Source organism: Mizuhopecten yessoensis, unplaced genomic scaffold (assembly GCF_002113885.1).
Source record: "Mizuhopecten yessoensis strain PY_sf001 unplaced genomic scaffold, ASM211388v2 scaffold2159, whole genome shotgun sequence".
NCBI lineage: Eukaryota > Metazoa > Mollusca > Bivalvia > Pectinida > Pectinidae > Mizuhopecten > Mizuhopecten yessoensis.
This window is the reverse complement of record NW_018404407.1, coordinates 325,014-338,434: the sequence shown is the minus strand read 5'-3', so window position 1 is coordinate 338,434 and position 13,421 is coordinate 325,014. Positions and strand designations below refer to the sequence as shown.

At 37.0% G+C, this 13,421-nt stretch overlaps 1 protein-coding gene across 17 annotated transcripts in view; it reads right to left on the bottom strand.

Annotated features, from left to right (window-relative positions):
* The window catches only part of LOC110445277 (C-Jun-amino-terminal kinase-interacting protein 3-like), a 103,165-nt gene that overhangs the window by 77,208 nt on the left and 12,536 nt on the right, over positions 1 to 13,421 (bottom strand). For 11 of the 17 annotated variants that reach the window (XM_021489800.1, XM_021489807.1, XM_021489804.1 and 8 more), the window contains 8 exons: positions 13,062 to 13,173; positions 11,036 to 11,109; positions 9,899 to 9,934; positions 7,803 to 7,835; positions 5,687 to 5,704; positions 1,271 to 1,328; positions 607 to 663; positions 149 to 296 (listed from right to left, as the gene is read on the bottom strand). In XM_021489800.1, the coding sequence (XP_021345475.1) occupies positions 149 to 296; positions 607 to 663; positions 1,271 to 1,328; positions 5,687 to 5,704; positions 7,803 to 7,835; positions 9,899 to 9,934; positions 11,036 to 11,109; positions 13,062 to 13,173 (536 nt within the window). The remainder of the gene's footprint in view (positions 1 to 148; positions 297 to 606; positions 664 to 1,270; positions 1,329 to 5,686; positions 5,705 to 7,802; positions 7,836 to 9,898; positions 9,935 to 11,035; positions 11,110 to 13,061; positions 13,174 to 13,421) is intronic. The other 6 variants (XM_021489816.1, XM_021489803.1, XM_021489805.1 and 3 more) reach the window with 6 other exon arrangements.

The window sequence follows — 13,421 nt, the reverse complement described above, 5'->3', positions numbered from 1 at the left end:
GGGGTGTACTGTTCACTGTACTCACCTCTTCCTAAATGACGGGGGTGTACTGTTCACTGTACTCACCTCCTCCTAATTGACGGGGGTGTACTGTTCACTGTACTCACCTCTTCCTAAATGACGGGGGTGTACTGTTCACTGTACTCACCTCCTCCTCGTCTTTGTTTCCAGAGGACTTTTTCTCCAACTCCTCCTTCGTCTTCTTGAGGTCATCTTCCAGGTCCTTGATTCGGCCCTGTAGCTTAGTCCTGATCGCCTGGAGGGATGTGATGTCCTCGCGAAGGACCTCTTGTTCACTGTCAGAACACAGCATGTTTATTATCACACGATACCAGTAATCTTAAACCTGTAAGTTTTAGGTCATAAGAACAATTTCTTCTGTTTGTTATTTTACTTCAGTTTAAATATATGAACAAATGTGTATTTATTCAACCAAAACAAGTAACAATGTCTTTCCAGGTTCTCCATGACCTTTTAATTTTCGAATATTTTAACGAGTAAAACTTAAGTCATAGCCAAAAGAAAACATTGTCTGAAAGGGTCAGCATTTTAGAGATACAGGAATCGGTGACGGTAAGTCAACAGCCATTGAAGTAAGGGTTTTACCTTGACAGTTCATCAACTTTAGCGATAAGGTCATCTTTTACGATATTCAAGGCGTTTCTGGAAAAAGAAAAGAAAGAATAACAACAATGTTAAGATACAACGCCTTGCTTTATTTCTTCAGTCCGTCTGCACCTGGGTAATAAAATGTCCAAACAAACAGTTTACAAACATTAATGTATCAAAGTTTCAATTTCAAATACTTCCAATTTCAAAACCTCAATTTTTTTAATCTTTTTTTATCAAATTACATTTTAATTATTTATTTATTAATAATCATTAGTTTTAGATGTTAATGGTTTTAATAACAAACAAACAATATATCACTTTAATATTTTAAATCAATGAAAAAAATCATTTTATGAATAAAAATGTATTCTTTCATATAGTAATAATTAGAAAATAAGTGTTTTAAGTTCAAACTTATTAAATAATACGCTATTGATAACTTCACACGATAATCATCAGAAAGTATGTTTAAGTATCATACACTTATAGAAGGTGCGCCAATCTCTCAATGTTTGTGAGATATTTTGAATTTACGATAGTCACTCCTCATGGGAATTAACGTAAAAATAAAACGTTTTGAAATATAAATGTTTTGCGGTGTACAGGTTAATCTGTAACGACCTAACCCGGTGGGCCTAGGGTACGTGTCATCACTCACTTTGTCTCCAGCAGTTCCGTGTTCTCCAGTATAAGGTTCTCCAGCTCTTTGCCCATTCCTACAACATGATAAATCACCTTGTCACATTCCTAACAAAGCAATAATCACACTCTCCAAATGCAATCAACACATTTTTAACAGCTCCTTAATTAAAGTGAAGGCCATGCCGAGTTGTCTTAATAGAATTTCAGAGTCAGAAAGTTATTGAATTAGATCTAGAGAATGCGATTCATTTGAAGAAAATTTAGAATATTTTATTTCATATTTTCCTTTTAACATTGGTATAAATGAAGTGAACTTTTTTCCTTTAAATGAAATGAAGAGATTTAATACCAAACACAGCTACATTTAATGTCATCTTCATTGTGTAATGGAGTCCTCATCATGCTATTTTAATTCACAGGCACATCAATTTTGCATTGCAACATGCATCTGAGATAACCGAATGACAAAACATGACAACATTAACACAGCTAGTTGGCTTATGATAGCTAGCTCAGACTCTGTCTGACAGATTTCTAGCTAACTTAGCTAGCTCAGACTCTGTCTGACAGATTTCTAGCTAACCTAGCTAGCTCAGACTCTGTCAGACAGATTTCTAGCTAACCTAGCTAGCTCAGACTCTGTCTGACAGATTTCTAGCTAACTTAGCTAGATGGGGCTATGTCAGACAGATTTCTAGCTAACTTAGCTAACTCGGGCTCTGTCAGACAGATTTCTAGCTAACTTAGCTAGCTCGGGCTCTGTCAGACAGATTTCTAACTACTTAGCTAGCTCGGGCTCTATCTGACGGGTTTCTAGCTAGCTAGCTCGGGCTGTCTGACAGGTTTCTAGCTACCTTAGCTAGCTTGCGCTCTGTCTGACAGGTTTCTAGTTAACTATCACAGGGCTAGCTCTCATGAATTGGTTATTTAAACACAAACTCAACAGATTCAAAAGAAATGAAAAAAATAAAAATAAAACTTGAAAACGAACTCACAAGTTTATGATCTTATTACAAAAACATATCATGAAGGAAAATGTCCACACGTTGTGTAGTGTAAAATCAGAGATATATTTAGACATGTGTGTGTGTTTTGGAGAGGAATTAGCCAGACTTGGTGGAGACTGTGCGACATATTGGGATTATCTATATAACGATGGGGAGGACCAGCTGTTGAGGACAGCTACATCCATCACATGCACACTGAACTATCCACAGAAAAAACTCTACTCACACATAGAATATATTAATGATACTTTACTGATCGGAAAATAATATCTGAAATATTACCAACTGCAAAACAAATTCACTCCACTGCATTGGAGTCCAGACTTGAGAATCACAAACGGAACTAACTTTCATTGGGTTTTATAGTGGTCACATAGCTAAGAACTCTTATAGTGGTCACATAGCTAAGAACAATTTTAACACAGATGGAGGATTTGACCAGACTAACACTTGTTTTATAAAGAGACTCCTGCTGTAGGATTCTCCACCTGTTTTTGTCCGATTGCTTCTATTTGGTCCCTTAATCTCCATCTACCAAAGACAGATGGCAAGTAAGGACACAGACAGAGTACTAAATACTAGGTGTTCATGTGGCATGGTGTTTGTCATATTTAGGAGGAGTTTAAAAACAGGACTTTTGTCTAATGAACTTAAAGAACTCAAAGTTGAGACGGGAAAGAACACAAGAAGTTATACACAATCATGTTAGGATTGCATGCCAAGAAATACTTCATTACAAGTTCATTAAAAAGCTTTTAAAAGTGCCTTCACTTATCAATAGTTTAAGTTTTCTAAGACAGCATGCTTTAATTATACAAGAAAAATAATTGATTTAATCAACTATGAACAATATACCAGTAAGTTTCAATTTGTAACGTATATTTTTTATAGATTATTACAATAAAATAAATACCAATAGCGTACCATGCTGTTATGAGTGCCCTAGTAAAGTATCGTCAATGTAATGATAAACAATATATACATGTATCACTTACACCTGTAATCATCACAACCTAACTCAGATATATAAAAGACCCTTTATAAATGAGATCCCATATAAATAACAATACCAGTTACCAGGGGTGAGGACCCAGATTTTGTCTTTATAAAATAGGGTAGATACTCGGCAATACAATACAGCATCACGTTAATCCTATATCTATCAGTATATAAACCAAAGCAACCTGATTTAGTAGAATGTTTAAGCAAACACACACTGCAGAATTTTCATTGCACTACAAATGCAAGCAAAACCAAGGATTTAGGAGTTATTAAGGACTGAAAATAGCCACGATCAAAAATAAAACCTAACAAATGAATTCCTGTACATCATAAGGACACCAAAAAGTCAGGATAAAGAAATATTTAACATCACGAATGAATTCCTATACATCACAGCGACACCAAAAAGCCAGAACAAAATAAAACATTACCACAAATGAATCCCTTCATGTTATAACGTCATAAACAAGCCAACACAAAAATACAATATTATTAACAAAAATACAATATTATTAACAAAAATACAATATTATTAAAGATCCTTCATGCTCGTCATAAAGCTGTGATCAGTATATAGAATACTAAAGCATTCCTGGTTGTTTAAATCTATTTCTATATTCATAACTCCACCACATTTTCCACCACTTAAATTATTCCCAATATACAACAAGTACTGGTTGACCACGACCAGGTGAGTAAGCTATAGAGTACCAGTGTTGGGGGAAACTGAAGTCCTAGATGATCAAATGTTTGTGGAGCTTTGGGGAAATATCTGGTATTAAGACTTAGTACTACTGGCCACAAGCTTAAAGGCGTGGAGACATTTGGGTGAAATGTCTGTATATAAGGCCACTGACACAAAAACACGACTACAGTATAACACATTAAAACTCCTTGGGACCCAAGAAATATTTGTTCCTGTAGCTATAGGTGGAACCTGATATAGACAGTCTACATTGTATGTCCATACCAGTGGAGACATCAATGAATTCTGGTTCTTTTAGTGAAGTGTTTTCTCAAAAGGGTTTTCTGTATGCAACAACAGAAACCTCTCCCTATACAGTGTAACATTCCACCAGAACCAGAGATCAGGGTGTAGGTTTTTATCTTGTCATTAAGAAGTTGGTAACATAAGTTACATCACCGGTGTGCGAATGTGAAGCAGAAAACAGACTTGTGCCACTGTCAAACTTGTATCTGTTTCCAGACGTGAAATTTGTGTAAAAGGAAATACCGAAAATAAAGACTGCAGAACCATCCAACAAGGACATATCTACCAAAACAGACATTTCAAACCATCCTAGGGGGAAATCGGTAAGCCAAAAAGAATAGTTCTTTCTAGCAAAAAACAAATGAATGCTTTCATTAAGCCTTCAAAAACATAATCATTTAAAACGGTTTAAAAAACAACTCGGTCAAAAAAGAAAAAAGAAAAAAAAAGGTTTGTTTGAGGATGTCTATTTTTAGCAAAGCATTCACAAAGAGAAAAAAACCAATCACATTCTTTCTGCAATTGCATTCCATGCATTTGTGAAGTTGGAACAGTCAGCAGAATTGATTGAATCAGTTATAGATAGAATTTCCATAATGTAAGGCATTGACTGCATCGCTGTTTTCATTGTTGCTCAAAACAACAGTGGCTTTATGGCTGGAGATAATGTGTGTTCGGCACGAAGGGAGAGTGATTGACGCTGTTGCCAGATTTGGATTGCCCTTACACGTGACAACGACGTCGACAGTGTGCTGATGCCGATTACAGCCTAGGACCACAGTAACAGCCAACATGTTCTCCTAGGTCTATTATCACTTCAGTGTAATACCTGGTTATTGAGAGAGAGGCTGGCACTCTCCATAGAGTAAATTTAGTACAGCTTTAACTAAACGTTTTTTGTCCACAATCTCTGAGGTTTTATCGCCAAGGAACACCATAATCAAGCCTCATTTGGATTAATTTTTATTTGATCATCAGAATATGCTGTCTTGAAAGATCATTATTTCTGTCAACTGATATAATTGTCTTTAAACACTCTGAACATGTTGGAAGTACTGTACCTACAGTGTGATTTAAGACCATGCAGTAAGGAATAAAGCACAGCCATATTTCTAACACAGAACCTTGCCGTCCAGACAATAATTTTCAGAAACATTTGTCAACAGTATTTTGTAGAATGCACTTTCCTTACAGTTATACAAAGGAACTTCACAATTTGAAACCAATCAAGATTTTTGTTTCATTTAAAAAACCCACACACAACCAGAACTGTTGTTTGTGTAAAAAAAATCCATTATTTCTGAAAACAAATTGTCAGCCTGAACAAGGTTCTAATTAGTTTTATTGTGTCAGTTAATTAGAAGCAATAAAAGGCAGTAAAAAGTGCTAACAAAGAAAGGTTTAATATACAGTTCAAGTATAAACTGCTTACCAAAGAAATTATCACTAACTGTAGAGGCAAAAAGGAAATAAAACAATGTATAAAATTAATATTCTACATGTGATTATCAAACACATCTGGTCAATGATAAGTGAATCGAATGGTTAATGCAATGATGTGAACATGTACATGAGTTTATAATCAGCTTGGAGGATACAAAATATTACAATCACATTACTTTTTATCCGAAATTATTTCAAGGGACACAGGGCCTTGAGTCGCTCATCTGAAATCTTAGAGGCAGTGCCCCATCATTTGAAGAAACAGGAAACCCTGTCTTAATAAACTCATACAAACTGTGTAGCCTCGCTGTTATTTTGAGAAGATGTAGAAAATGTGAAAACAAACAAATTACTGACAAACAGACAACAGACATATCACCAAGGTCTGACTTTGCTTGAATCAGAGCCAAAAGATTTGAGTCCTTACAAAGTGCGCTGTTCAATTTACCATATACACATATATATATCTATTAGTATGCAGTGAACAGGTTAATGATGTGGGGAGATCAAGCCGTCAAAACAGGAATAATTCAGGAGGAAATGTTAGACAAACATGAATTTGTTTTGAAAACATTATCTTAATTCCCAGATTTGAATGAAATTGAAATCTCAAATCATCTAAGGAAACTTTACAAAATAAGAATTTCATCTAACACAATACATTTTTCTAAATTGTTCACAACTTAACATGAATTACAATGATGCTATAATTTTACAATGATGCTATAATTTGAGGCAGAAATTTTCAGTGAAAGGGCTTCATGATTATCCAGAAAATCCTAGTCAACACACATTAATCCTACATTATTATTGTTGGAGAGGAACATCACAATAAACCGCCACAAGCTACCAAACAGGTGTACAGAGTGACTCTGCCTAAAGCTCTCATTCAGTAGGGAGTGATAACTAACGTTACGTGGGCTTATAGAACTTCTCATAGCTAAAGCCTGTAAATTAAGCTAGTTAATGCGACGACAAGAGAAACGTTACTGAGATTGAAACTCAAGCACGAAAGTAAACAGAAGAACTTCAAGTTGTACCAATAACAATTTTGAATACTTTTTGATTTTTTATGATAATTACATTCAAGGGAGAACTTAAGCTTAAGGCTATATGCTACCTTATACTTTACAGCTGTGATTTTTTTTACAGTTGTCTCCCTTTTTTATTTCTAATAAATATTATCAAACACAGTGTTACTATGTAAATATCATCAGTATATACATGCATTCCTATGTATTACATATTTTTCAAATATCTTAACCACCATTCCTTTAAATGAAACATCTGCCAGTTTGTTTTAGTGTTGAACATTGTTTATAAAGGCGGTACAAGTCACATTAAGGTAGCATACAGCCTTAAACCTTCATTCCAGTTACAATAATTTGGTAAACAAATTAAATCTTAAGTGTTAACTTTCTCATGGATGAGGTTCCTCTGCACACATATGAAAATGAGATCAGACAATGCAACATCAAACGGTTACTGTGGAGACAGGTAAGCCACCGTGTCCAGGAGTGGAGATTTATAATGGAGGCCAATGATAGGATGTGATTATTGATCCTGATACCTGATAATAAAAGTTCCTCAGCATAGTTCTTCTTGTGGTGATACATTGTAATTTTCATCATTTCAACCAATGTTATATGTGACCTCTGAATAATTAATATGTTTTGAAGACATGATCATCTCTCCGATCAATTATAAGATTTCGCAAAATATTTCTGTTACCATGGTCAGAACAAAGACGAAACCTGACACAATTTCATTACCTGACAGTATGCTTCTAGTATCAAGCTTTTCTGTGTGGTTACGCTGATGACAGTATCTTTTCATTTATATACAGAATCTACACAATTTTGAAGTTAGTACAATGATGAAAATTCAATTCACACGATGATGCAACTTATAGTGTCAGTGAAACAAATTAAATACAGTCAGCAGAAACAAAGGTTTAAAACAAAAATGTTTTTCACAAGATGACATGAACATGCGGAGGCAGCATAATATGAAGATGGAGGGTAAGTGACGAGGAAGATGAGGAAGATGAGGGACAGATGATGATGCTGATGAGATGACATAAGTGAGAAACAAGTGATCCGTACCAGTGGAACGCCTCTCGTTCTCCTCATCACTGTCTGTGGGCCCACAACGATCACAAGGAAACAGAAACATGCTATATCAACACGTCATACAGAAAACAAAGCAACAAAAAGAAAATTGTGCAAACATGCTTTTTTTCTATTTCTAACGGTCAAAAATCAAATGAAGACTAAATTCTTTTATTTCAACATAAATACTCAGAATTGAAACAACAACAAAAAAGATTATTCTAAATCCAAGAATCAGTAATTCATACTTCTGCAACTTCAAAGAAATTGATCAAATTAATATAATCTGTTTTAGAACAAATTAAACATTTGTTCGATGTATTTATCAAAGTGAAACAACAAAATTCTAACTTCAATTTTCCTTAGAAATTGCCTAGGCATTTTCTTTTCAATATTCGAAATAGCAGAATAATGAACGCTTTTGCTATGGTTATTTTCTAATGGAATAAATTAGTGTAATTGTGTTACTATAGTCTAAGTAGATGTAAATAAGACGGACTAAGAGACAGATTACCTGAGATAAAGGTTAATAACACAGACTAACAAGTCTTAGTCAGAGAAGAAATAATATCTATACCAACAAAAACATTGATTTTAGGGTCCATATTTCTTTACTTTTATATAATCTATAGGTTGCCTGATTTTTCCATGAACTTAAAAAAATCAAAAAAAATCATTTGAGCAAAAAATCTTGGAACATACCAAATTATAACTGATGTAAATAAATAAATCACTATGTCGTTGAATGATCCTTCAAAAAAAACAAAAAAACCAAAAAAACCTTAGGGAACACTAATGATGAGTTGCCTTTAAAGTAGGCCTGAATCTTGTCAACGGACCCATGTGGACTGTTCACCTAAATGAGTTATTATAGTTTCATTACGTTTGCTGTGTTCCTGACGAGAAATCCAATACACTGTTGGGCTGTCTTACCAAGGACACATCGGGGGACTTAACGCCTACCACTTTGTAAGAAGCCGGAGTAATCACAGACTTGTCTGTGTGATGATAGAGACGCTGGCCACGTCTGGCCACAGCTGGCTCAATCTGATTTTGGTTTCATGGGGTATTACACAGACAGATGGGGTGTTTACATTCTTAATTACTTACACGATAACATATTATCTCCCCTTGTCTATCACATAATTAACACCTCTAGCATTTTCTTATAGCATAGTAATTACAAATTAAAGGAATCTATATCTGAAGAAAGTGACTACTTGATTGAATTACATTATTGATTTTTTTTACTTAAATAATAAGCAAATCCAATTTGAAAGGCCATTTATCTGTAAACCTCACGTAAACAGATTTCAATTGAAAATAATAGAACTGAACATTATTTTTAAAATGTTACAATTTGATTTTCTTTACTTATATAGTTAAGCAGCATGTGAGAAATAAGAGATTAAGATATAGCACCAGTCCAACATTCTCTAGAGCACGATCATAGATGAAAGCAGACAGAAAATTGATTTGTTAGTACTATATATATCAGCACAGGTTTTTATCTATGACAGCTGAGGTAGGTTGTTTACATGCCAGGATGTTTTCTTGGTACATATCTTGAGATCTAACCCTTGTCGTTATGTTGGGAAACAAGGACAATGATGCTGTACTGAAGCATTTTTATCCATTTTGTAACCTTTAGGGAAGTCCTTCTTGTTACAAATTCCGTAAGGAAATCAAGGAATGAAATTTTATTCTGATGGAATCTTTTTCTTCTCCATTTTAGGATTTTTCTTCACCACCAAAATTGGTAGGAAAAACGTGTAACTCTTGTAAGAAATAAGGCCAAGTTCCAGCCCAAAATTTCTAAACAGAAAAAAACCCTACAGAAGCTACAATATATTCACAGAGCTACAACATTAGTAACATATATACAGATATATACATACATGCAAGAATAATAAAAATGTTACATCTAGAATAAATAAAATATCATACATCAAGCAAAATTAAAAACTCGGACATAGAGAAACAGCATACTGTATAACAAACAGAATATATATAACCAGAACAACACAGGAGGGCGAACACAACTCTCGACACCAACAGGTGCTGTGTCGTATGTAGCCATGGTTTCTCACCTGAAGACGCATAATCCCCAGGGGTGACTTCTCTCCCTTTGATTAACAACAAGGCCAAGTTTATATAGAGCTATACACAGTACAGGTATTTAACAAATAAATACACTCTCCCACGTAGCGTTTTACCTATTGGGATGGACCGTTCATGGCGTTGCTGCTGGACCAAATTTACTGCTTTTTGTTCACATTGACATTGCTTTCATCATAAATTTCCTATCGGCAAATAGTTCATGGGAGTTTCACCCCAAACCCTTCACAAGAAATACTGACGGAGCTATAGTAAATGGAATAAATTAATAGAAAAAAAATATTTGTATCTATTCAAATTAGCGGAGGGCTATTCTAGAAATGACAATATGAGGGATTGGATAGGGACAAGGAGGCATTTTTTTTAATCTTTACTACCCACAATCCTTTAATCCTGGAGCTCACTCATTTATACCAGGAATAGTATCGTTAAACATTTCATTTTCATGACTGGCACTACCCACATTTATCCTGTGTTTTAAGGCCTGTTTAATGTAGACCAGGCTGTAAATTTCTACAACATTCATTATAAGATGTTAGAACCATCACCCATAGCAGACAGCAGTGTAAGTCTCTATAGGTATGTTCAGAGTACAAGTCTTTGTTCATACATATACACAGCTATATTGGAAGCAGTGGGGTATCCTCAAATACTGGCAATAGCTTAAATAATCTGTGTAGAAAATACTGACACGTTAAAATTTAATCAATATCTTGTGAATTAAAGACCTGAGCTTGTCCACTGAATTATAGGAGTGACGTGCTGAAACTATAACGTCTCCTTGGACTGAATGCAGGGTAATGTCCAACTTTCTCTCCTTGGACTGAAGGCAGGGTAATGTCCAACTTTCTAACATATTTGTTTGTTATTGTTTATCTAGAAACTTATTCAAAACCATTTTTCTTTTATCCATATTTGTTATTTTAATTTTAATTTTAATCTTTTATATATGCTTGTGTAATCAATGACTTCGATGCTAAGCACAGAAATCAGACAAAAGGTTTGTTCCTTTATATAAGATTATTTACAGGTGGCCTATTTATCCTCAGTAAGTTAGATTAATAATACAAACAGCACACAGACAACAGCTGACATTCTGTAACACTTACCGGTGATACCAAAGTCGTCCCCTAACTCCATGTCCTGTACATTCAACTCGTCAAAGATGGAATCGTTGTTTCTCCTGTACGAGGTAAAATTGATCATTATAATGTAAGGTTTCATGCCTTTATTGTGTTGCGATTGAATTATAATAAATAACAAAAGTAATTCAAAAGTGGATTCTTCTTTCAAGCCAAACAAAAATTGTGGATACAATTGTTATTAAACACCCAACTACCGAGGGATCCTCGGATACCACTGGCCGAGGTCTGACTACCCATCTACTCCTCTAACTTATCAAATACCCACCTACTGAGGGATCCTCGGACACCACTGTCTGGGGTCTGACTGACCATCTACTCCTCTAACTTATCAAATACCCACCTACTGAGGGATCCTCGGACACCACTGTCTGGGGTCTGACTGACCATCTACTCCTCTAACTTATCAAATACCCACCTACTGAGGGATCCTCGGACACCACTGTCTGGGGTCTGACTGACCATCTACTCCTCTAACTTATCAAATACCCACCTACTGAGGGATCCTCGGACACCACTGTCTGGGGTCTGACTGACCATCTACTCCTCTAACTTATCAAATACCCACCTACTGAGGGATCCTCGGACACCACTGTCTGGGGTCTGACTGACCATCTACTCCTCTAACTTATCAAATACCCACCTACTGAGGGATCCTCGGACACCACTGTCTGGGGTCTGACTGACCATCTACTCCTCTAACTTATCAAATACCCACCTACTGAGGGATCCTCGGACACCACTGTCTGGGGTCTGACTGACCATCTACTCCTCTAACTTATCAAATACCCACCTACTGAGGGATCCTCGGACACCACTGTCTGGGGTCTGACTGACCATCTACTCCTCTAACTTATCAAATACCCACCTACTGAGGGATCCTCGGACACCACTGTCTGAGGTCTGACTGACCATCTACTCCTCTAACTTATCAAATACCTACCTACTGAGGGATCCTCGGACACCAATGTCTGGGGTCTGACTGACCATCTACTCCTCTTACTTATCAAATACCCACCTACTGAGGGATCCTCAGACACCACTGGCTGAGGTCTGACTGACCATCTACTCCTCTAACTTATCAAATACCCACCTACTGAGGGATCCTCAGACACCACTGTCTGAGGTCTGCCTGCCCATCTACTCCTCTTACTTATCAAATACCTACCTACTGAGGGATCCTCGGACACCAATGTCTGGGGTGTGACTGACCATCTACTCCTCTAACTCATCAAATACCCACCTACTGAGGGATCCTCAGACACCACTGTCTGAGGTCTGCCTGCCCATCTACTCCTCTTACTTATCAAATACCCACCTGCTGAGGGATCCTCGGACACCACTGTCTGGCGTCTGACTGACCATCTACTCCTCTAACTTATCAAATACCCCCCTACTGAGGGATCCTCAGACACCACTGGCTGAGGTCTGACTGACCATCTCCTCCTCTTACTCATCAAATACCCACCTACTGAGGGATCCTCAGACACCACTGTCTGAGGTCTGCCTGCCCATCTACTCCTCTTACTTATCAAATACCCCCCTACTGAGGGATCCTCAGACACCACTGTTTGAGGTCTGACTGACCATCTACTCCTCTAAATTATCAAATACCCACCTACTGAGGGATCCGCGGACACCACTGTCTGGGGTCTGACTGAACATCTACTCCTCTAACTTATCAAATACCCACCTACTGAGGGATCCTCAGACACCACTGTTTGAGGTCTGACTGACCATCTACTCCTCTTACTTATCAAATACCCACCTACTGAGGGATCCTCAGACACCACTGTCTGGGGTCAGACTGACCATCTACTCCTCTAACTTATCAAATCCCCACCTACTGAGGGATCCTCAGACACCACTGTCTGGGGTCAGACTGACCATCTACTCCTCTTACTTATCAAATACCCACCTGCTGAGGGATCCTCGGACACCACTGTCTGGGGTCAGACTGACCATCTACTCCTCTAACTTATCAAATCCCCACCTACTGAGGGATCCTCGGACACCACTGTCTGGGGTCTGACTGCCAATTGACTCCTCTAACTCCTGTAGCTCAGGTGTAGTGGCCACTATGTGAGCAATGGTTGCATCAAGACCTGTACAAAATTAACGGGACAGGTGACGAGTGGACAAGTGACGAGTGGACAAGTGACAACATGGCGGGTAACGACTTGACAAGTAACGATGCTACAGATAATGATGTGACATCAGGAACAGTAGGTTATGTACACGTTAGACATCAGGAACAGTAGGTTATGTACATGTTAGACATCAGGAACAATAGGCTATGTACACGTTAGACATCAGGAACAGTAGGTTATGTACACGTTAGACATCAGGAACA